General features: G+C 44.3%; 1 protein-coding gene and 1 pseudogene across 2 annotated transcripts in view; both read left to right on the forward strand.

Annotated features, from left to right (window-relative positions):
• LOC141576319 (protein kish-A pseudogene) overlaps positions 1–9,728 on the forward strand; it is a 31,557-nt pseudogene extending 21,829 nt beyond the window's left edge.
• RCAN1 (regulator of calcineurin 1) overlaps positions 1–25,361 on the forward strand; it is a 90,470-nt gene that overhangs the window by 56,734 nt on the left and 8,375 nt on the right. The window contains exon 1 of one of the 2 annotated variants that reach the window (XM_010956529.3): positions 24,488–24,768. The exons of the other annotated variant lie outside the window; for it this stretch is intronic. Coding sequence (XP_010954831.1) covers positions 24,682–24,768 — 87 coding nt within the window. The 5' untranslated portion in view covers positions 24,488–24,681. Of the gene's footprint in view, positions 1–24,487; positions 24,769–25,361 lie in introns of those variants that run through there. 2 annotated transcript variants of the gene reach the window in all.

Genomic DNA, 25,361 nt, shown 5'->3' on the forward strand with positions numbered 1-25,361 from the left:
ATCATTGACACAGAGTCTCCTGTCTGTCTTACTTTATCAACATCAGAGAGTTATGTGGTTTAGCGTATGTGAGACTGACTGACAGCTTGGTGCTGGATGATGGCGGTTGTGAATTTATGGCAAAGCTCCGCACAGGCCACTGGACGAGTCTGAAGTCTGTGCATTCCAGTGGTGATGCTCCTGTCCAGTCATTTTCTTTCCGGGACATTTCCTTGAAAACACGAAAATGACCTATAGATTAGAACTTGCACTTCTGCAGAGACCTTCTATAAGAATTTTTAGTTAAGAGCAGTAGGTAGTTCAAGATGGGTGTGTTTTATGTGGTACATACTCTGAAGTTGGAGATTGTACTAGTTTGCTAGGCTAGGGCTCCTGTAACAAAATGCCATGGACTGAGTGGCCTGACCAACAGAAATTCATTTTCTAATAGTTCTGGAGGCTGGAAGTCCAAGATCAAGGTGTCAGCAGGCGTAGATCTCTTCTGAGGCCTCTCTCCTTTGCTTACAGATGGCTGCTTTCTCGCTGTGTCCTCTGTGATCCTTCCTCTGTCTTGTTCATCCCTAGTACCCCTTTGTGTGTCCAAATTTCCTCTTCTTATAAGGACACAGTCCTGTGGGATGAGGGCCCACTCTAATAGCCTTATTTAATCTTAATCACCTCTTTGAAGGTCCCATCTCCATTTGAGAGGGGATGACGTTCAGCCTGTAACAAAGGTCATAGAAACCACTTTGAAATTGCAAAATTATTTTGTAGCCTTGTATTATTTTGCAGTTCTTCTGCTTCTTTTCAAGAATGGTTCTGTCATTATCTTAGGAGGGAGACGGCAGGTCTGGGATTCTTTTGTAGAAGTAAGAATTGCAACAAGGACTTCATTCTCTAAGTGATATTTCTGGTCAGTGGAGAGGGTTTCACTCTGCGAGGAGACTGATTTGGATGGACATCCGGGATGTTCTCCAGGTAACAGAGTGGACCTTTGCCACTTTGGAGTCTTGGTTGGGCTTCCTCTGTTCTCACTTGCCCACCTCGCTGCTAATGTGCTGTACCATGGCTACGGGACATCAGGGGGCCAGTCCTCAGAATTCCTCCTGGATTCTGTAGCTCCTGGGGTCAGTTTGGGTGGCCAGGTCTGCCCTGTGGGACTGCCCACTCCTTAAGGAACCATGGTGGAGTCATTTCCGGGCCCCAGAACCTGGCATGGGCAGTGCCTGTGGGAGATATTCAACTAACAGATGAATGAACGAATGAATGAATTTCAGAAGAACGTCAGCTATCGAGGCTACTGACCTTGCCCTCCATCATTTCCCTCCACCCCGTGCAGTCCCTTTAGTGGCTGCTGGTATAGATCCCACTGGTGGAGTTAGCCACTGGTGTTAACTTTAGGTACATTGGAAGCAAGGCGATATCGTGTGGTCAGTCCTGTTTTAACGTGAACTGGAGGGCCACCAGCTCCACCCTGGCCGGGAGAGAGTATTAATTTTCCATGTTTGGATGGACCTGGAGATCGTCATTCTAAGTGAACTAAGCCAGAAAGAGAAAGAAAAATACCATATGATATCACTCATGTGTGGAATCTAAAAAATAAAAAAGGACACAAATGAACTTCCTTACAAAACAGAAACAGATGCACAGACATAAAAAACAAACATATTTACCAGAGGGGGAAAGGAGGTGGGAAGGGATAAATTGGGAGTTCGAGATTTGCAGACACTAACTACTATATATAAAATAGGTAAACAACAAGTTTCTACTGTACACCACAGGGAGCTATAGTCAATATCCTGTAATAACCTATAATGGAAAAGAATGTGAGAAGTATATGTATGTATATGTACGACTGAAACACTATGCTGTACACCAGAAACTGACATAACATTGTAAACTGGCTATACTTAAATTTAAAAAAATTGTTCCATGTTTACCTTCATAATTTGTCCTCTTGGGGTCTTAGGCACCCACCACTCATGCTGATTTTGAGCAACCACAGCGAGTCATGGGGTAGACGCCTCTTCAAATTCACCTAAACCACCAGGTGAGAATGTGAACATTGCTATGAAGAAATAAAAATAATAATTATACGAAGTCATAGTCTGTCCATGAAAGTGCCTTCGGGGCAGATTTCACCTTTCTGAACGCAAGCAGCCACAACCATGGCTTCTGGCCGGCCGACTCTGTGCTTTTGCCCGGTACCTCCGACAGCCACTAACCGCCTGAGTCAGGAGGCGCCAGGACCCAAACCAAGCATGCACGGACAAGGCCCCTTAGTCACTGGCCCAAGATACCCAGCTGCATTTCATCATGCAGGATGGAGACAGTAAAGAGCATGAGTAACAGAAGGCAAATGAAGGAGAACTTCAGACATGACGATTTGGTCATATCCCAGCATCCGACAAACGAAATTTCACAGTCCCTCTCCCGCTCATTGACCACAAGATAATTTGTTGGCAGGACAAGTTAGCAAACTCATCAAGCCTACCCAAAATGAGAAACAAGCACACAAAATCAGCACAGAGGGGAGAAGCCTGCATTTCTTGGTACCTGCTTTATCCTCTTACAGTCCTTTGCTTGAATTTACAATGTAAACTTAGAAGGTTTTATTTGGATGGCATCGAGACAGAATGTAACATTCTTCTGCCGGCCCATTTTGCACTAGATATTAGTAGATTTACTGAGAGATGTAGATATTCATAACAGCTTTTAAAATTATCAAGAATAATGTTTTTCAGTTAAAACATTGTTTCTCATGATGTTAAACAAAATATCAATTTTATCACAATATAGTTAAAGACAAGGATTTTTTTCTTTATTTTTTAAAAATTTTGGGGGGGTAAGTAGATTTGTTTATTTATTTTTAGAGAAGTTACTGTAAAGACAAAGAGTTTTGAAGTATTATAATGGTACTTAAGTTCTATCTCGATAAAGCTGTTGAAAAAAATCCAATGCTCAATTCACAGATATAGAGAACAAACTAGTGGCTACCAGTGGGGAGAGGGAGGGGGGAAGGGGCAGGTTAGGGGTAGGGGAATAAGGGGTACCAACTACCAGGTATAAAATAAGCTACAAGGATGAAGTGTACAACACGCAGAATGCAGTCAGGATTTTGTAATAACTATAACTGGAGTATAACCTTTAAAAATGGTGAATCACTATATTGTACATCTGAAACTTATATAATATTATACAGCAACTATACCTCAATTAAAATATGTACTATGCTCATATTTCAAACGTTTCAATATTGTGGAAATTTTAAATCCTGAGCACATACTGACTTAAACCTTTGTAATCATTTTTACCCTTTGGAAAACTGTGCTTTCCCAGTTCAAGGGGACCTCAAAGAGCTTTTGCAGAAATCAGAGAGCTGTCGTTTTATTAAGAGAACTGATTTGACTATTGCTATGTTAATTTCAGAATTCTTAATCATCCAGCTCATATCTAACCAGGCAAACCAAATTTCATGAGTAGCTTTGAAAGCAAATAGCATACTGGAATTCAAACACATTGAATGGCTTACTTCAGTGTTTCTCAGAAAGCAGTAAGGCACAGTTCTTAAGAACATGAGCTTAGAATCTGTAGACTTTGGTTTGCAATCCTGGTTCCAAAGCTGAGTGATAGCGAGCCTTAGCTGGAGATGCCGTAACAAAATACCTTTGTCTGGGTGGCTTCAACAACTGACATTCGTTTCTCACAGTTCTGGATTCCGGGAAGTCTGGGATCAGGGGCATCATGGCACAGGTTCTGGTGAGAACTCGAGCGAGCTCTGGCCTGTCTTCCTCTTCTTGTGAGGACCCTACTCCCATGGTGGGGGCTCCCCCGTCATGGCTTCATCTGAACCTGATCACCTCCCAAAGGCCACACTTGCTAACACTATTGCACTGGGAGTCTGGGCTTCAAATATGAATTGGTAAGGGACACAATTCAATCCACAGCAGTGGACCAGGTACTTAATTTATCTCATTCTCCTGGCCTCTTCGTGACAGGTTTTCACTTTTTCTCCTGGGACTGTTTTTTCCAAATTTTCTATCTCCTAGGAGGTATTACGTAGGTACATGATAAAGGGAGAAATGTGGGGATAACTGGTTGCCCATGAAGTCCCTTCTCTTGGCTCCACTGGAAATGCCCCCATCTCCCAGGTGTGCTGGGAGAGTGCCGGCATCTGCCCTCAGGCTCCTGAGACGCCCGGGTGCTGGGGGCCCTAGTCCTTCCCTGACATCACTGCCCCTTGGTGACTGTGTGACTGCAGCCTGGTGGGAGCCTTCCTATGACCCTTTGGGATCCAAAGAAAACACCACCACCAAAATCCACCATATAGCTAACTACATAGGCCTTTCAAAAGTAAGCCTCACCACCGGGAAAGAAAGTAAGGACCCCCACATAGAGGTTGTGGGAAATGTCCGTTCACACAGGTACGTCCCTGTTATCCAGAAAGTCATTTTCAGTAAGTCATGCACTGATGACTAGTCATTTTCTCCATCTTTTTTATTTTCCAGATGGGACATAGTAACGGGGCAAGCTACTTATACCTTTCCTGTTTCCCCTTTTAGTGGGAAAAACACACTCTCTTTCCATATCTAAAATGGAATTGAACATTTCTTGTAAAATATACATCTCAGGGAAAAACCCATTGCTATTTTGAACCTCTTCCTCCAATTCTTCAGTTCCTGGTAGAGTGGCTGTTGCCTTTGCCCTCTGACTTCTACTTTCTCAGCTGGAGAGTTATAACAACTTACTTGCTTCTTAGTGTATGAGAAAGCTGTGTTTCTTCAAACGACAAAAACAGTTTTACTTTTAAGCTGCGATGATTTTTCTTCCGTGTTCCTGTGTGTGGCACCCCCTTTGCATCAGCTTCTAAAGTAAATAGTAGTTACACACATATTGACAATATCTTAGCAGCATGATTGGGATTTTTTCCAACAGTTTAATGCTCAGTTATCCCAGTAAATGATTTCAAGTTAAAGCCTACTTCATTGGAAACAAAGAAAATGGTTCCTATATTTAAAATAAAACAAAATCTAATGGTAAGGAAGGAACTGTGACAAGTACACGGAGTCAGTATTTTTACGTCATTTCCTCTTAGAGGCAAAATTTAGTAAGTTCTCAGCCTACTGGTTGGCAGGTATTTGGAGCAGGAGGCTGGTATTAGGCAGAGTTTGGGTTTTTTTTTTTTTGGTGGAAAAAAGTGAACTTTTGCCTCGTGATTTCTAGGCATTTTCTGAGTCACCGAATTGTTATCCATTTTATTTCTGTAAATCACTTTCTTTCACCATTCTTCTGATGATCAAAGAGCATGTTGTCTGAAGGATTTCATCTTATTCAAGATTGCCTGAAACCTCTCTACATTTCTCTGTGTTCAAGCAGATAGTTGAGACTCAGACAATATCTCCTTTTGGACCCATTTGAAATGACACATTTCAAAGTATCTCTGTATTAAAAGAGGTCATTCTTTCCTGTTGAACAAGAAATTAAGTGAATGTGCTTGGCACGCTGGGGCTGTTCTTAGGGTGTGAGAACAAACCTGCTTGATTTTAGATCCCAGAGTTATGATCCTCCCAGGAGTGTTTCAAATTCATGGAAGACAAGGAGGGGCTGGGGTGCAGGGAGCCGCTGGCATTTGGGGAGGAGCCGCTAAAACGGTCTAGAAGGCAAAGGACAGGGCCATGCAGGAAAATTTCTTTCATCCAAAACGTCATGAGTGTTAAATGTTGAGAAACTCTGAGAGGAGCCGTCGGCTCACAGACTCTTAGGACATAAGGGACCTTCCCGTCCAGTTCGGCTCCCCCATTATCCACAGAGCAAGCTGAGGACACACATCTCTCTGCCCAGCGTCCTTTTCCCTGGGCCCCACATTGCAGCAGTTTTCATCAGAAACCACAACGAGCCCCAGATCCACTTCCTCATTTCTAAAATGATCCTCTTAGTCACGGCTCCGATCAGCTTTCTGTGGGGACCCACGCTCATGCACGTCAGCGGCACAATCTTTTGTTGGAGAATGTCAAGCCAATGTTCACACTGACCTCCGGTTGGGTTCTGGAAGCGTGGGTGACACGTGCTGACCGGTAATACTGCCCGTGGTGTGATGCTGTAGTCGCCTCACCGGGGCAAGAAGCAAACTTGAGGTGATGGTGGAACAAGACTGGGGTGTGCAGGGGGACTGCTTTTGTGGCTTTGCTTCGCTCTTGCCTCCTGGTTGAGTTCATGTCCCACTGAGAAGCCCCCAGGGCTGCTGAACCAGAAGCCAGTCCACCTGCCCCCGATTGCAGGCACAGGGCGCAGGAAGGGTGGTCTGGGGGCTCTCACACCGCTGACAGGGGGCTGGAGAAGCTTTGTCAACATAAAGTCACGTGTCAAATGCCTCCATCTCTCTGATCGGTCCTTGGCCTTCAGGGCTTGATCTTGAGGTTTGCATGGCACAGCCTTATGCAGCTTCCCTCCTGGCGCCCAAGGACGCTCGCTGACCCCTTTCTCGCTCGTACTGCTGTATGCAAAGACTTAAAGGACAGTCCCATGTACGGCCTTTTACTCTGACCTAGAGCTGTGCTTCCTGAGAGCAGGGCTGTGACTCATTCACCTGCTGTCTCCCAGACCAGCGCGGCTCCTCAGACAGGGAAAATGCTCAGAAAACACTTGTTGAGTGACTAAGGAAAGGAATCCGAAAATCAGATTTTCCCTCACTCATTTACGAGTTTTAAAAGGTACCAGGTACCTTTTTCTTTTTCTTTTTTTTTCCCTAAACTTCTCTTTTTAGATCAATATTTTGGAGTTGACAGAAAGCATGATCATTAATTCATTCAGGCATTCAGTCCACAGGTAGCCACTGGGCCATCTTCCTGGTTCCGGGACATGGGCTAGATGTGGAAATACAGCAGGCCACAGCAAGGTCCTTTTCCAGCCCTAAACCTGGGACAATTACCAACTGTCATGTGTGCCAAGAAGGAAAAGGAGTGCTCGATAGAGAACTTAACCATGTCTAGGAGGCCAAGGCAACTTCCCTGAGGAGTGATGTTTTAAATGGCTATTCAAGCGGGACTCAGCCAGGAGCAGATTCGGGTGCTCCAGGCAGAGAGAGCAGCCCCGGTAAAGGTCCTGAGACCTGAAGACGGGCCCAGCAGCACCGATGGACCTGGTCAGTGGCCGGAGCTGGACTTTGTCAAGGGCAGGACCTGCACCAAGAGGTGGCAGGAGCCACTGGTGGTCACGATGCCGGGTTTTCTCCTGAGAGCCAATGGAAGGGCACTTAGAAGGGCTATAGAGAGAGAAGGACAGGCCATTTCCCAACGCTCACGGTGGGAACGTCTCAAAGAAGAGGACGCGGTGATGTATTTTCTGAGGCTTACGTGCCAGCCTGCTTCCCAAGATGCATCCTCTTCCTCATGCTCCAGGTCCCATCTGTGGAGCATCCTGCAAAGAACTGGGCGGGGCTTCCAGCCATCCCTTCAGATAAACGGGCTGCCCTAAGCTCAGGTAAAAGCATCATTGGCCATCCACACACGTCACCCTCCGCCAGGACCCTCAGGACAGCCCACGGTGAAGGAGTCCTCCCAGGAGTGAAGATGGGGGTGGGGGATGACTCAGGAACCAACCAGAGAGATAGAAGGAAGGATGGCGTAGCTGAGGGGAGAAATGGGCAGGGATTTAAAAAAGAGAAAAGAAATCATAACAAATATATTAGATATTAATCCAACCAAATTGGTAAGCACTTTGAATGTCAACAGTCTAAATGCACCAATTAAAAGACAGATTATGACAGTGGACCACTGTCTATAAGAAATAAGACCAACCATATATTGTATATAAGAAACCCATTTTAAATATAAAGGCATGTATAGATTAAAAATAAGTGGATGGAGATATAAGTAAATGCTAACACTAATTTTAAAAAAGTAAAAAAGCGCCCTGGGCCCGGAAGGGTGATGTGGCTGGGGCTTCGCTGGCCTCACTATGTCTGCCATTTCCAGTTTTCAGAGTCTGTTGACTGTAATCTTGCTGCTTATATGTACCTGTGCTTATATCTGATCCTTGGAACCCAGCCTCCTGGACAGAAATAAAACTGGGTTATTGGGTATATTTTGGAAGCGCGCCAGAATTGGCGAACGGAAGAACACTTACGTTGCAGTGTGCTGTATTGTGATGGCCTTCAGCATCCTCTTCAAACAGTAGCTTGGAAAAATGCCAGAATTCAATTGTCATCAGACTGATTTCGATAATGAAAAAAGGGACTTACTGCAGAAAATAATGGAACGAATGGTTAACCATTTTATCTCTGAACATTGAATGACAAATTTCCAGCTGCTATTCTCTATTTTTGTTATTGGACCAATGTTCTATATAAATAATTAGGATGTAACCATTTACTACTTAAAGAGTTAAATATGTCTGTAACAGTCAACCTCAATACTGTCACTACAGTATCACATTCTGCATATGTCAGTCTGTTGTGTCAGATACCGGTTTTTGGTGAGGTGTCTTTAAGGCACATAGTAGAAAACAAAATTGGTAAATTACTCAAGTTCCTTTCACTGTGATTTGGAAATGATAAATCTTTATAGAATGAGAACTTTTTTTGGACTAGCTTTTTTGTTGGGAAAAAAAAAGGTTCAATTTGTGTGGGTAAAGATTGCATTCATATTGCATAAGGCTTGCTTTTCCCCTGGCCACACCATTTCAAGCATTAACCAGAGTACCTCTTCTCTTAGCAAACTAGTTTATTACAGATGTTTAAACTATTTAAAACAAGCCTATGCAGTTCTTAAGGAGGAAGATAAAATGAGATGACTTAAAAGTAGTATTGAGGAAATGTTCCTATTTAACGTCAAAGAATTTAGAATATCTGACTGGTGGTGTAGCCTCTGAAACCTCTCTGGTAAAGTTTAGATAAATGTCCTAAGCATAAATTTGACCAGCTAACTGTCATTCTCTGAATGAGATTACATGCTTAGAGTAAAAAGAACAAAACAGGACAACTAGAGAATGATAATCCTTTATGTGTTTTCATTCTTTTTACTGTCAGGTCTTCACATTTTAATTACTGCAAAATACAAACTGTATGTATTTTTTTTTAAATACAGCACTTTAAATCTAGCTTATGTTTTGTCTATTAACTTGTACTGGAATCTTCTGTGTAACTTAGTAAGTGATGATACACAAAAATTCAAATCTACTTACCTGTATACCATGGCATAAATATCCTTGGGCTTTGATGATAAAGGAAGACCTTCAATAATTTTCATCAAAATGCTGAAAATGTGACTTATAAATTTTGTAGTAAAGCAGTTATTACATATTTATGGTTAACATTTCTTAAGAACCAAAATAGAACTTCTTAGCTAAAAATTGCCCACTATAGATAGTATTAATTAGATATTGTTCTCAGCTATTAGTTTCCTATAAAGGTAAAAAGAATAAACCTTGGTTTTTTTTAAATAAAAAAAAAGCTGGAAGAAATGAGGAGGATGCAGGTGGATGAAATGGAGGAAGAAGATAGAAAAGAGAAACAAACACAGGACTGGTTCATTCTGACTCAACATCCCTGTGCTGAGCCCTGGGTGTGGCTTCTCCCATTACAGCCTGACAACAACCCTAGGAGACAGATCTGGCTCTTAAAGTTTGGGGACTGAGGTCAGCCTGCCCCTGCTTGCAGCCTCCCACCTTCTCTGGCCCCACTTCCATTAGAACTTTCCTTCTGCCACTGCTTTAATGGGTATTGGCCCCAGCTGCCCTGGACCCTTAAGTTGAAGGAGAAATGGGAAGTTTGCATGACCCCCTTGTCTGGTGTCTGCAAAATGTCCAGTGGCCAGTCTAATCTGACACCTGAAAACGACAAGTCTGGAAGATTATTTTTCTTTTGTGCTTTTTAAAACTTTTTCAGATGCAACCAAGGAGTAGAAGGATCTTTGAATATAAGTTAGAACAGCCCCAGCTGCCACTCATGCCACCTCATCGTGCCAAGCTGTGCTGGGTGGGCCTTTTATGTACACCAGAGGTGCTCAAACTTGAGCATGCGTTCCAGTCACCTGCAGGGCTTGTGAAAACACAGAGCTTCTGATTCAGTAAATATATTCTTAGCTGCATAAGGAAATAACACAAGTTGAGTGACCTAACACAACACCCACTTATTAGCTGACAGGTCTGTCGTCAGTAGTCCGGGCGCGGTGCGCTGTGGCTGGCTTCTCTGCCCCGGGTCATACAAGGCTGGAATTAAGTCATCAGCAGGGCTGCCTTCCTTTCTGGAGGTCTGGGGAAGAATCTGCTTCTGCAAACATTCAGATCCCTATTTCTTTACAGGGTTACCCTCCTTCTGAGAGGCCACCCCCATCCTTGCCACCTGGCCCTTCCTCCTTCAAGCCAACAATAAGAAATCTCTCTCAGGTCAAATCTCTGACTTTGGGAAGAGACTGGTATCTTTCAGGAGCTCACCCTGGCTAACTAAGCTCCCCTTCACAAACCATACTGTGTAACATAACCTAAAATCCACCTTGGCCATAGTCCTGGAGATTATGCCCAGCGTGTCCCCCGGGGGGTGGGATAGTGGACCGTATTAGAATTCTGTCTGCGACAGGAGGTGGGGCAGAAATTTGCACTTCTAACAAATTCCCGGGTGATGAGATAGCTACTGCTCTGGAAATCACGTGGTGAGAACCACTTACCTAGGCTAATGCCACCACCTTTGACTTAGATGTGCCTAGTTTGCAGATGAGGAAACCCACAGTGTTAAGTCTAGAGGTAATATTCAAAATACACAGCAGCTAGTACCTCGTGGGCACCAACCGATCAGAACAGATGTCAAACCAATCAGGACAGACTTGGCTACGTGTAACCACTGTGGTCTTGCTGGCCAGCACCTATTGACAGAGGACCCCCCCACCCCCCAGCAAGTGAGGGCTGGAGCCGGTGCCCACGTCAGAGCCGGCGCTTGGGCTGCTCCACAAACGAAGGTTCCTTTTTGCTCCATTTTTGTTTTCTTGAAATACAGTCAGTTTACAATGTTGTGTCAATTTCTGGTGTGTAGCATAATGTTTCAGTCAGACATACACATACATATATTCCTTTTCATATTCTTTTTCATTATAGGTTACTACAAGATACTGAATATAGTTCCCTGTGCTGTACAGTAGAGACTTGTTGTTTATCTATTTTATATATAGTATCCACAAACTAAGATTAAAGAGAAAATGTCCCACTAAGGCTAAGTCAGAAGAGGAAACAAAAAGATATTTTATTGATTCCAAAACCTGTCTTCTTTTCTTTCTGTCTGTTCTATGTTCTATAAAGCCACTTTCCTCAAGGTTAAAATCTGCATTAGTTTCCTGTTGCTGCTGTAACAAATTACCAGTTTCAGTGCCTGAAACCGCACAGATTTGTTTTCTTACTGTGGAGTTCTGGAGATCAGAATGCCAGAATCGGTCTCAGTGAGCTAAAACCAAGAACCAAAAATGTTTCCTTGCCTTTTTCCAGGTTCTAGAGGCTATTGCCTTGGTCCACAGCCTCACATCACCACAGTCTCTGCTTCCATCATCGTGTCTGGGTCCAACCTGATCCTCCTGCCTCCTTCTTATAAAGACCTGCCCCCAGACCATCCAGGGTCATCTCCCATCTCAAGGTCCTTAACTTAGTGCCACCTGCAGAGTCCCCTCTGCCATGTCAGGTCACGTGTTCAGGGCTGCTGGGATTAGGACAGGGGTGTCTCTGAGAGGCTGTTCCTCTGCCTGCCTCACTACCCAAGGCCCACGTGTATGTGGACCACAGCAGCGGCAGCTCTCCCAGAACCGCCTGTTGCCAAGGCCTTTGGAGACACGAGGTCATTAGTGTCACAAGCAGGTTCTGTCATTACTGTCCTCCTTTTTCACACGAAGAAACTGAAGCACTTGGGAGTTAAGGACCTTGCCCAAGATCACATAGCCAGGAAATGAGACCACCAGGATTCAAACCCAGACGGTCTGGTTCCAGAGTCCACGCTCTTTCCCACTCTGCTGCACACCCCTCATCTGTGGACAGAAGGAAAGCAGGCCACTTTATATAAATGGCAAGAAGCCAAAGTCACCATCCTGCCTCAACCCCTCCCCTCCCCTCCCCTCCCTCTGACCCCCTCTGCGCCTGTTAAGGACCCTTCTCCCAGGTGGGAAAGCGATCAGTCACTTTGGTCTGTCCTTCCTTGCTTTCCAAGTGTCCTCAGTAACAAGGCCTAGTCACTTCGGCCTGCCTCTGAAACGTTGCAGCGACTGTTGCTGGGACACAAGCCACCCAGAACTCCGTGGCTTAAAACAGCAACGGTCCTTGTTCTGCTCATGGATCTAAGTGTGTGCAGAGATGGTTCTTCTCCCCTCCGTGTGGCATCTGCTGGGTTTGCTTGGCTGGGAGCCCACTCTTGGGATGTCACACTCACATAGCTGGTGAATTGTGCTGGCTGAGCCCACTGGGAGCTTGGCCAGGGCTCTGGGCAGGGGCCCCGGCCCCTCTCCACGTGGCCTCGCCCCGGCCCCTCTCCATGTGGCCTCCCCCCGGCCTGCTTGGACTTCCTGACAGTATGGTGACCGGGTTTCAAGAGATCAAGGCAGAAGTGCATGGCTCCTTATGACCTCGCCTTGGAAGTCACATGGTGTCATCTCCACTATACAGTGTCGGTAGAGACACTCACAAAGGCCCTCCCACATTCAAGGGCAGGGAATACACACCCTTCATCTGGATGCGGGAGTGGCTAGATTCCACAAGGGCACGTTGGGTGGGAGATTTGTGGCATCTATCTTTAGAAAATTCCATCAGCCAGAATTATCTTTATAGCAGCTCCCTGCATCCCCCCCAGCCCACCCACACTCCTGGATACATTTTTCCCCAAGCTCAGATTTGGGTGTAGGAACTAAGAAGATTTTGTCTAATCTGTTCATTATATTGTTTTTACTAAAATATTTAAAATGTAGCCACATATATTACACGAATCATTTGTATTTTAGAAATAAGTCAAAGTAGCAAAAGTAGGATTTCCCAAGAAATCCAGGACACCAGATGAACAGATGTCAGCACTAAACCTGTGCCATGCCAAAATGCAGGCAGGCAAAGAAATTTATTCAGAAGGAATAAAGTGTATATGTCTTTTAATGAAAGCAGCTCCTTGGTTGATTCTGCATGATAGTGGGAGAAGAAAATGTTAACTTTCCTAACACCTTCTATTCAAATAGTAATGAGAAAATACAGGGATATATCCTTTTCCCACCCATTTAAAATCTAACCCTATTTTCAAGGCCTTGTGAAGGAAAAATGTTATTTTCTTGTCACTGGAGTTGCAGTCTTCTCTCCCAGGCTTCAACGTTTGGCCTCTGTAATGGCAGGAACCGTGTCTTAGGGTTTTGAAACCCCTAGTAGAGCACTGAGCCCCTAGTAATGGCTTATTAAGTATTTTGTGGTCGATTTGACTGTGAATTTTTAAAGGACCAGTCACGCCTTACTCCTCTCTGTATCTGCAGCAAGGAGTCAGGTACTTAGCTGCGTGCTTTATGCAACAAATATTTATGGAGGGTCCTAAGTGTTCCAGGGTCCATGGCTTGGTCTGCCCTTAGTTCAGTGGAGGAAACCAATTAAAATGTGATAAATACTAAGAACTAGAGGTTCCCAGTGTTATGAGGATATGTTATGCGTAACTTGAACCAGTGGTGGAGTTCAAGAAGGCATTTAGCGGATCCTTAATTAATGGTGGTTGAATGATGAACAGATGAATGGTCTTCTTGAGACTTGGGAGTCTATTCTTAACTCCGAACATCCCACACAAGAATCTGCTCAATGTAGACACTCGGAAAATATGTGTCTCATCTCCAGGTAGGCAACACCCTGTCCCAGAAGAGCCCACCTGTCCAAGGAATTTTCCTTTGTAACTGACTTGCTGCCTGGAATTTTCCCCTTAGTGATGCATTCCTTTGGGGCTGAGACTTTGATCTCCAGAACGTGCTGATTAAATACAAATTCTCTGGGAGGTCTTATATGTTAAGCAGTTGCCATCATTAACACAGCAACAGGAAAAAGTTCATTAGGTAACGTTCCAGTTTTGTTAGAAGGGAGATGCAGAGGGCAGGACTGTCCCAGGGAGAAAGAAAAAGATCTGGATATGATTCTGGTATAGAAGAAGAACAGAAAATAATGCAGATGAGGAAGCCGTAGGTGTGGGAAATGACAGTGACGGGGAAGAATTCTATAGTTTTGCTCTGAGATGGTATTTGAAAGACCTGGATGGGAGATTTTCAAAAAAAAAAAAACCCATCAGATGTTCCCTGCTGACCACACCCTGGAGCCCGCAGAATGTGCTGTGTGAGGTCTGCTCTAAGGCGGCGCTCAGCCCAGCGACCCGCGCTGCGGAGCAGGGCAGACTCACACTCACCCGACCGTGTCCTGGCCTGGGCACAGCCCTGACTTCACAGAAACGGGCTCCACACGGCTGATTAGCCAGGCATCTCACCAGATAAAGACGGTGGCAGGAGAGCTTATCAAAGAAAAGCAAAATAAATATTTCTCTGGTGAAATCCCTGTCTTTCGAGGTTTTTAGGTAAGAAATGGGATTCTTTCAGCCGGCACTCCAAAGTAATAATGAGTTAAAAACACCAGGTTTGGCAATGGTGCATAATGAATACTTACAGTGCAAAGAATTAAAGGTCCTGACATCAGACCATTATGCAAAAAAAAACAAAAAAGGAGTCTGTTTCCTCTCCAACTAACCTTCAGCCTTATCTAGTGTATCTGTTAACCGACCGTGGTTTCTGTGACCATTGAGACAGAATGTATGGTGGGGGGAGGGGAAAGAGAAAAGCTTTTTTTATGATTACATAAGTAATAAATGTGCATTGTAGAAATTCTAGGAAGTCCAAAGACACAAAAAAGGAAAACATTGCAATCTTCTTGAATACTAATACGCATATTTTTTCTTTTCACCAAAATGGAGTCACAATAATAAACATTGCTTTGTAACCTGCTTTTTCCTCCTAAAAGCAAGTTGTAAACATCTTTTCATGTTGTTAAATAGTTTTCACCTCCTTCCTGTGAGGTGTGAGTGGTGTCCCAGTCTGCTGAATGGATTCAGCATATTTCTTGGATGGTCACTGATTGGATGGTTAGCTTGTTTCTAGCGTGTTATTTGCATAAAGAACATTGAGGGGATGTATTTGCATCTGAATCTTTGCCCAAGGGATGAGGATTTCCTTAGAATAAACTCCTGGGAGTGAAACAGTTGAGTCAGCATTCAGGGCTTTAGTTTATACTGGAAGTTTAAACTGTTGAGTTTACTGCATCACCCACTGCCATGTGCTTCCGAAGTCCCTTAACTCGGTGGGTGAGCTCATGAGTTGGAGTGGAATCAGTAGTATTTCATGGTGTCCAGTTTAAAGTCTGGCGTATTTGTGAGAAATTTCAGATGATTAACTTAGGGTTCAAACCTTTGAACCTGGGTCTTGTTGGTTCGTTGACTTTGGGTCTGGTTCGTTGGTTGGTTGGTTGTTGGTTGGCTGAGAGACACAGTGAAACACCCCAGGTCCCTTCAGGAATAATGGATTTGTCCCCTAGCTGCCCTTGTCAGCTGTCCCTTTTGGGGATTACTTCAGCTGAGGAGAGCCACCTCCCTAAGCCCCCTCTTCTCAAGGTAGCCCCTATCCCAGAGCTGACTAGTGTGGGGGTAACAAGCCCCAGCCCTTCGGCTCCAACGAGGGTCATCCTGTCTTCAGAACTGCCCACGGGGTCAGCGAGGCTTCCATTGGGACCACCTGGTAGCTCCACTCTGCCTCTGCCCTCCCTCCCCTCCCCCTCCTCTCCTCATCTTCCCTAGGTGTGGATCCCGGAACTCCCTAGTAAGCCCCCTGCACAAGAGCCTCTGTCTCAGAGCCTGGAAGCAGCCAATGACTGTTGAGTTTTTGGAGGGTTGGAGCAGATGCCGGGGCTCAGCAGACCCCAGCAGCCGATCATGTATGTGCCGCATAATTTCACCTCCGCAGTGGACAGTAGTGCCACCACCACCTCCCTCGGGATGGAAGAGCCAGGGCAGCTCAGACTCATTTCTTAAAAGGATGATTTCCTAAAAGGAGGTTTTCTTAAAAAGATGAATTCACGCTCCCATCTTCCTAAGATTTATTTCAACCTAAGAAGGAAGATCAAGCTGTACCCTAGCATTTTACAAGAGCAGTTTAAAGTGCTGACCGTTTAAAAAACTGTCTTAAAAGCTTCCCCCTGAGAAGACCGGGATCTCAGTCTATTTTCAGATCGTCTTTCTAACCATGTCATCAAACGTGCATCGTGGCAAAACCCTTCTGCGTCCATTCCTCAGAAGCCAGTTCTGTAGAAATCTGTGTCTTAAGGTTCCGATTCTCAGCCCAGCCGTGCGCCTCCCTGGTGTGGCCCAGTCATGTCTCATGATTGCTAAAGAAACCAGCTGTGGTTTGTAAACGTTTGAGCGGAATCTGGGTCATCCCTATAATAACGTCCCCACCATTCACTTGCATAAGAGTGTAATTTCAGGAGTGGAGAGCACATTCTGCAAAATGCCCAAGGAGTCACCCACAGAAATGTGTTAGGCCAGGAAAAAAAATAAAGAATTGCTGTGTAAGGAGCAAGGGACACTCTCTCTAAAGGTACCATTTGGAGGAGATGATCTGACCCAGAACATTCTGAGCCTCAGGGATACGGATGGGTAGGCTGCTTTGTGTGTATCCCTGCCTCTCAGTGTCTGGCTCATAGCAGGGAGCTAATCTGTTTTTGATGACTTACTAAATTAAGCCAGAGACCAAAACCTCAGATGCCTTTGGGGTCGGGAGTGATGGGGTATTTGAAGAACATGGACTTAGCCACATGGGCCTCCAGGCCCAAATGGCCACATCTTCCTTTTTTTCTTTTTCTTTTTTTTTAAAATCCCAAAGAAGCTAGAAATTCTATTTCTGTGTGAACCCCCAACTTTTAAATATTGGCAACTAATTTTTTTTTAATCTTGGGGGCACTGCCAGTTCACAGCCAGTAAACTAACCTGCCATTCTAGACCTGATTGATGGAAAGAAGGCAGCTCTTCCTTCTCAGATGCTCTGCTGCTAAGATGCATGTGCGAGTTTTAAGTCACTTGACACGAACGCCCCAATTTTCCTAATGAACAAAGTCGGCATGATTGTTCTTGTCTTTCATGGTGACTGTTAATATTCAAGTTGTAGTGGTATCGTCTTTGTTCTGTTTAGTTTACTGCTCGTTACACCTGTTCTGAATCACTGTCTTACCCACACGGAGGCGACAGGTTATACTTTCTCCCGTGACTTGTTATCAGACTTTTAAACAATCCACGAAGAAGGCATTATAGGTGTGAAAAGCCAGCGAACCCTGTGGTCCAGTCGGTAACTTCTCTACTGCAGACATGGAAATCAGGCCCGTGGGTAGTGACAGAAAGAGTAGGTAAGAACACATAACACACTTTTCTCTTCTCTTACATTTGGCAAAAAATGATTTCTGAGCTGAGATCCCGAGATTTAAAACTGGGTATGGATACAAACTCAGTGTAGCTAAGTTACTGAAACCTGTGTTTTGTATCTGGTGTTAAAGATTTACAGTTTAGATTTGGCCTCATTCTTTTCCCCGTCCTCTTTTTTTTTTTTTTTAAGCTTTTTGTGGGGGGGGATTAGATTTATTTATTTACCTGTTTGTTTTTTAATTTCTTTTTAATGGAGGCACTGGGGATTGAACCCAGGTCCTCGCGCATGCTAAACAGATGCTCTACCACTGAGCTATAACCAACCCCCTCTCCCCTTTCTCTTATTGGATCTTCAACTCTGGTTCAGCCAGTCACGCACCGGAGATCCATGGGGTGTGTGCGTGTCCTTGGCACTGTGTCGGGTTCCTCGGGAGAACCTACCAGAATGAGACCCGGCCTCTGCCTCCTGGCAGCACACACAGCAACCAGGATTTCATAGGGTCAGTTCTTCCGAGATGAGTATGGAATATGGAACCGAAAGAACAAAGCTTTTTGTCAGCATTAACACTATAGTGTCAAACTCATCCTTTGAATGAAGGGGATTTACTTGGTGGGAATGAATCAGTCTAGGACTGAAATCTGTTTCGAGCTGGAGTGGAAGGTAACCAGGTTCTTGTGACCAGTGACCACAGAGCATCCTGTCACTGGCCCACTCCTGCGTGACTGATCTTGCCCAGGTTTTTGTCACTGCAGGACTGTGCTCCGGCTTGAGAACAGCTTTGGAGCACAGATGAAAATCAGTAATTAAAGTGAGGTCAGGAAAGGAATTGACTAAAGAGAGCAAATAAGGAATGATTAATTAGGGTGGCTTTGGCCCCAGTCGTCTCTAAATAAATGTTACCTCCCTTAATCCGGGGCTGCCGGTCTCCAAGTCATTAAGTATAGTTTTGATTTGCCTATGGCTATTTCTCCATCTTAAGCATTGCAAGTGGTGAGTTTCCAAGAAGTTACAGAGGGGTGGTTAACCTTCATGTACTAAGGAAAGATTGAGGTAATAAGGAAAAAAGAGTTAATGGGATTTCAAGTGCACATGGAATTTAACAAACAAGATGAAATCTTGTATGAACTGTGACCTCTCTTGTAAGGGATAAATTTGAACACAGTCTTCACCTCTACTCTCCCCCTAATCAGTTGGTTATTTTATTTTATTTTATTTTACTTTCTGTCTTTTCTTTCTTTTTTTTTTTTGGAGGGGGGGAGGGTGATTGCATTTTTTCTTTATTTCCACCGTAAGCTTTAACAGAGCATGATTGCCAATCCGCTAAAATATGTGTTTAGGGTTTTCACCATTGCATCCAGTATTTTTGACACTGGCATTAATAAGCCACCTTTTAAAAATTTTATTTAAATAATAGGAAGTTCTGTGTTATCACAGAAATACAAATTATGTGTGTACTATATTGTACTAATCTGTGCCAAGTATCAAACAACATTTCAGGCTTTTCCATTTTTTTCCAAAGCATCGGATATGACCCAGGCTGAAGTTTAGTATCAGTATCATCTCTTCTGTGTTATCCTACAGATTCAGAAGATTAATGGTTATTAAACAAAAAGGTGGTTTTCATTAAAGATGGTTTTCTCAGTTTAGATTTAGAATTCATAGAGGGGAGGGTCCAGCTCAGTGGTACAGTGCCTGGTTAGCATGCACGAGGTCCAGAGTTCGATCCCTAGTACCTCCATTAAAATACATAAATAAATAAATAACCTAATCACCTCCCCCCCCAAATTAACTTCCTGAGCCCAAATCTGGCTCTCCTGATTACCCCTAAGGGTGAACCAAAATAGGAATGCCTTTAGAGAGCAAGAAGAAGAAGATTTTCCTGTTCTTTTATTTACACGTGATCATCAGGAAGAAACAGAAGTCTGGGAACTTAATCACTACTGCTTGGACAATAGGCCTTTCTTTTGACTACGAACCTCTTGGATAAACGATTTTGAGCGCATCTGCTGGCAAAAGCATTTTGTTTGTAAATTCTATACTAATTCTACTCCACATGATGCACCTTATAAAAACATACCCTAAAAATAGGCATTTTAAAAAGGCGAGGCGAGCATATGTTCAACTGAACTCACTCTGCCCAAATGACAAAGGATGGTCGAGACCCTCATCATAGACCCCTAAGGAGACTTACAAGGCCTCTGGGAGTGTCCGTGGGATGGGACCTCAGAGTCTGGAGCTGATGGTGCAGTCCTGTGCCCGGACACCCTGTGAGCCCCCGTGCAGCAAGGACAGAAGAAGTGCACCCCAGAAGGTGGCCAGCACCCACTGAGTAACACTGGAGTGGTTCTGTTGCATGGGCGTCAATTCATGCTCCTCTGCTCAAAACCCTCTGATAGTCGGCACGGAGGCCAGCGTCCTTGCAGTGGCTAAAGGTCTCACGTGGCCTCATTCCCAACCTCTTTCTCCATGTCCCTCCTCTGCAGCCAACCTAAGCCTCCTGGGCCTGGAATGTGCCAGGTGCCTTTGTGCCTTCTGTTCCTGGACTTGGAATGCTGTTCCCAGCATCTCACAGTTCTCTCCCTACTTCCTTCAAATCTTGATGCACCCACATGTCATCTTCTCAGGACACCTTTCCTGGCTAGTCAGTCTTTTAGCATCTTCTTTTCCCAACTTTTCCTTTCCCTCCTTTCTGCCTTATTCCCAGCACTATCACTATCTAAACACGCTATATATTTTACCAACCTAGCTTGTTTCTTTTTGTTTTCTTTTTCCCTATCTAGAATGTAAGCTCCATAAAGGCAGAGAGTTTTTGTCTATCTTCACCTTTCACCTCTAACACCTGGAACCGTGTTTGGGTGAAAGAACAAATGGATGCTTGGATGCATGGATGGACAGATGGATGGATGGATGCATGGATGGATGAATGGATGAATATCAAGTGAAAATCTTCACCTTTAACCTAAGGAGCATGAGAAGCCACCAGTTTTTATAGCAGAAGAGAAATGTGATTGAGCTCGGCTTTGGGAAGTTTTATGTTGTGGGAATTACACACTGTTTTGGAAATAAGAAATTGGCCATGGTGAGGTCAGTTAGAAAGGTATTGTGGTTGCAGAAGGCTGCTTGAAGCAGTGTGCAGGAATGCAGGGTGAGGGTGGTACACGGACCCTCCAGGACTCTCCATGGACCAGCAGGGCACATAGGAGAGGAAGACACCCAAGACTGCAGAGGGACTGAGAGGATGCTGATGGGGAAATACCAAGGGGCACTGCTGCGAGGGGGGTATAATTCCATGGAACAAGAATAGAATCTGCAACCAAAGCACCTGGGTGAGTCCCGGCTCTCCTCTAGACTGTGTGCCCCTCTGAACCTCAGTATCGTTATCTACGAACTGGGAATTAAAAATGCAACTAACACGCGTCAACCCCTGATTGTGTTCCAGGCCCGATACTGGGCACACTGCCTGCATCAGGTTGTTCCGTCCTCACCACAACTCTGGATTTGATGCTAACTCCATTTACAAGTTGAGGACAAGAGCAGTCCCCTGAGTTAATAGCACCTTTTAGACTGGGAAGTGATAAAGACGTGAGAGAGGCCCCTGTGTGTTTCTTTTGTACAGTAAGGTAGGTTGGGGGGACAATGCTAGAGGGAAGGGCTACGAATATTAAGTAACAGTAAAGCTACTCCCTTATCTCGGAAGCTAAAGCTCCCCTAAAACACAAGTTTCATCGGCATGCAAGATAAACACCCTGGGACCTTTGATCTCAATCAGGTGTGTCCTGTTCCCTCCCAGGAGATCCTTTGCAAATGTCCTCATTCTTTACTCTGCTTTCATGTTCAGAGCAGAGTCAAAACTCAGTTTCTCTCCCTGCTCATTCTTTGGAAGGTTCCACGGTGGCACATTCTTGGCGGCATCGTAAACTCCTTGGGGTTTATAATGGGCGTGCTGAGGTCATGTTCACTGTGCTTTAGGAGTGCTGTAATGGGAATGATGGATTTCAACATAAACCTCAGTTTTTCCTCACTGAAAATAGAAACTTCTTAATGAAAATGTTCCAACTGCTTGAAGCCAGAGGAGGCAACTGCAGGTTAAAAGATTCGTTTAAGATTTTTATGGAGTGAATGGAAGAAATGCAAAACATCTAAAGCTTTCAGTGGACTAAAGCGTTTCATTTCTTCTTTAACTTCTGGTTTCAGTTTTACGATTTTAAAAAGTTCAGTTTTTCAGTGTGCTTTTCAAGAGCTCTAATGAGACGTTGCTGTGGGTGCTGCTTGCTTCAAATCATCTACATCAGACAAGCAAACAAGAAATCAAGAGGGGTCTGCAAATAGGAAAGTCAACTTTTAAATTCTTGCTTTGGAATAGTTTTTATTCTCAGTGGGGAAAATTGCTATTTACAAAGTGAATTCTTTTCCATAGGACGTTTAGAAATCCAAGTTCGTGTATAATAGACGTACAGTCGAAGAGTGGACGTCCCTAATAACTGTCAGATCAGCAGATGCAGGGAAGTACCTCTGGGTTCAGGGACAGGAGTCTGTCCCCTTGGGCAGCCGGGGTGTTGGGGCACCACGAATGGGCCATGCTATTCAGGGTGACCCACTGTGAAAGCTCGGATCTGCTCTGCACTGCGCATGCCCTGGACGCGGAAGCCAGTGTTGGCGGACCCAAGGCGCCTTCCCCTCTGGGCCAGAGCTCAGGTACACTTCGTGACCCAGTGAGTTTTGCCAGCATCCAATCCAGCCTCCCTACAGCCAGCCACCATTTTGAGCCCCTTTTCCTGATCTAGAAATAGAAGCACTCAAGGTCACTAAATATGATTCAGATGGAGCTGACTGCCAATTCAAAGGCAGGTACAGAATTAACATATTTGAGGAGGCTTCCTGGACAGCCCAATGAAAGAGCTATCATTTCTTATTTATTTCTGTAAGCAAAGATAGTTGGACCATCTTCAAATACCTCACTATTCCTTTTTTTTTTTTTATTCATTTGTATAATGAAACGACGATTGTAAATTTGGGTGAGCTCAGCGCTGTTGTCTCAGATGAACAGAAATGTTCCAGATCTGCCCACACAAATGAGCTGGAGCTTAGTGGCATGAGTTTTAACAGAAGGAGGAGAAGGAGAGGAGGAGGAGGAGAAGAAATTAGCCTCTTCTTCCTCCTCTGATCACCTTTTAACTGTTTAGCGACGCAGACTCTAGGAGAGAGAGAAGAGGAGGGAGGAGGGTTGGAGCAGAGGGAGGGAGTGTACTTTAGAGAAGTTCCGGACCACCCTGGAGGAGAGGAATGCAGTTCTCCTCTGTTTTCTGTCTCCCCATCCCTTTCCCACTGATCCGCCCCCCACCAGCCCCTCCCATACCCTCAGGGCCACCACGCCACCACCAAAGTCTGCCAGGACCCCCAGGACACGCTGTAGTCTCTGCACTGAAAACACAGCACATCCGAGCACATAGTCCCCATCACCCAGCGATGACCAATGTGACCAGTTCCTCTCGGTGCTTGATGCATACCATACTCTTCACAGGGTTCCAAACTTTTTTAGAACATATGCATTTAGATCTCTTGGGTTGGGAGTTACAGGTAATTTGGCAAAGCAAACACCATACCTGGTCTCTTACATAACCTTACAGTTGGCAGCAGGGCACCGTGCAAGGAGATTAAGCAATGCTCACTCATCCAAGAGGACTCTGCATTTCCTTTTATGGAGAGATAAATGCTCTGCTTTGCTTTTTCCTCATTGCATGTACTCCTTTTATTATTGGCTGACTTTAATGATTCTTTGAAGTTAATTTTTAAATGTGAATGGCAGGATTCCACTTAACTTTTGGAAGCTTAAGAGGCATCCCTGTGTGCCCCTAGACTAGAGAGCATTTTTATAAATAATGTGACTGCATTTAGGTGAAAATGGGGAATTGGGGAGAGTGAGGAGGATCCAGAACCCAGACTGCCACAGGGACCTAAACTGGCAAAGTACTTGGAGGTTCAGGGTTGCAGCCTTCTGAAGGAACTGTCATCCTGCCATCCCACTGTGCTTCTCCAAGACCAGACATGTCACCTGAAAAAAAGGCCAGCTGAACTAACTTTTCAGTTGTAGTGTACATGCTTTCCATTTATTCTTCCTTTCCTATTTTTTAAAAGGAACTGAGACAATCCCTTTACTTGTTTATTTTTGTTGGTTTTGGGGGGCAGTGGCGGTAACTAGGTTTCTTTATTTGTTTGGAGGCACTGGGGATTGAACCCAGGACCTCATGCATGCTGAACGTGCTCCTTACCACCCTGGTACAGCCTCCCTCCTCTTCCTTTCCTATTAAAAGACAAAAAACTTTCAGTCTGTAGATCTCTAAGCAACACACCCTCTTAATGCTTCTTTTCTCAGTTTCAGAGTCTAGATTCTCTAAAATGTTTTGGTATCTTTTTCTGAATTCAGGAGCCATTAGAAAATGATCAAAGTGTTGCGTATTCCTAGTTCTCAAATTACAATAATAAAGTTTTCCAACGAAAACCCTAAAATCTCTTCCCACATTCTCACTGTGGACTACAAGTTGGAATTAGTACGTTCATCCAATAAAGTTCAATCAGGAAAAAAAGGGGGGAGGGCCTATTTCAAAATGAATTCCAGTTTTTTCTTTAAAAACAGAGTTTATAGACCATGACAGATTTCAAAATGTTTTCTCTAATACCCCAATATGTGAAATTTTGACTGAAGTTTTCCAGAAATGACAGGGATCAAACAACTCGCCAAGACTTCAGTTTCCAGGTTTCTCCCAGCCTTGAAACTCCCCTGGAGGATAATTACTATTTACTGCTGTCAACCTTCCTCCTTTTCTTCTGTAACATTTTCCATCTTAAGAAGGGTCGTCCCATTCAGCCCCGGAGACTGGTGGCTGAGTGGCTGAATGGAATTACTACCAGTGGAAACTATGCTGCAAGACAGGGGAGATAAAGCAGCTGCAGAACAAGCCTGGCTGTTTTTTCCATCCTCCCCAAGCAAAGTTAATTAGCATAGGGAAAATGACTAAGGTGTTGACGTCACCTCTTTCCAGTAGAAACTTACACTCTGTCCCTGTCTGCCGGAGTGCAAGCAGGACTTGACTCAGGAATTTGGTGTCCAAACAGGATGCTCTGGAAGCTGCGCTTTTTTTTTTTTCCCCAGGGGGCTGGACCTCAGAGCTTTATAAGCGCTGGCTCGAGAAAGAACCCACAGCCTCTGGTAAAGGAACCTCACTTGGGGCTTGACTGAGTTCAGTCTCTAGTGCTTTCACTGTAAGAAGGCAAGATGCACTTTAGAAACTTTAACTACAGTTTTAGTTCCCTGATTGCCTGTGTGGCAAACAGTGATATCTTCAGCGAAAGTGAAACCAGGGTAAGGCTTCTTATATAATGTGATTTTTGAGAATTTTTGCAGCATTATGTTAATTGAGACTATTAACTGAAATATTTGTGGGGGAGAGAGGTGGGGGGTATGTGGCTCTATTGTGGGTTTTGGGGTTTTGAAATAGATCCAGAATACTTTGAGTCAAAAATCAGAAGTTTTTGCCTGAGGTTTAACTGTGAAGGAACTTTTAAAGCTCTCAATATTTAAAAACGTCCACGTCCCTTGACCAATTAGTAAGGCAGGGTTTGGCATTGTGTTTTTTTCATTCGGTGTAGCTTGTAAGTAACCTTTTGGAGGGAGGACTTTTCTGACAGTGAACAGAAACGTTTCACTTTGACATCTAGAGTTCAGAATAATTTGATTTTATCTTAGGAAATAAATAGTGGAAAGATATTTAAATGTATGCAGTAATTACAAGAGCCTGTCTTCGAGTTTCCAGATTTGTCTAGTTGGAGAAAATGCAGCCACAGCAAATAATAAAACTGGATAAATAACTTAAGTGTGAGATAAGTTTACCTCCTGGGAAGCAGCTCTCATTGGTGGTAAATTAATATAATTAGTCATTTTAATTACTATACTTT

Source organism: Camelus bactrianus, chromosome 1 (assembly GCF_048773025.1).
Source record: "Camelus bactrianus isolate YW-2024 breed Bactrian camel chromosome 1, ASM4877302v1, whole genome shotgun sequence".
NCBI lineage: Eukaryota > Metazoa > Chordata > Mammalia > Artiodactyla > Camelidae > Camelus > Camelus bactrianus.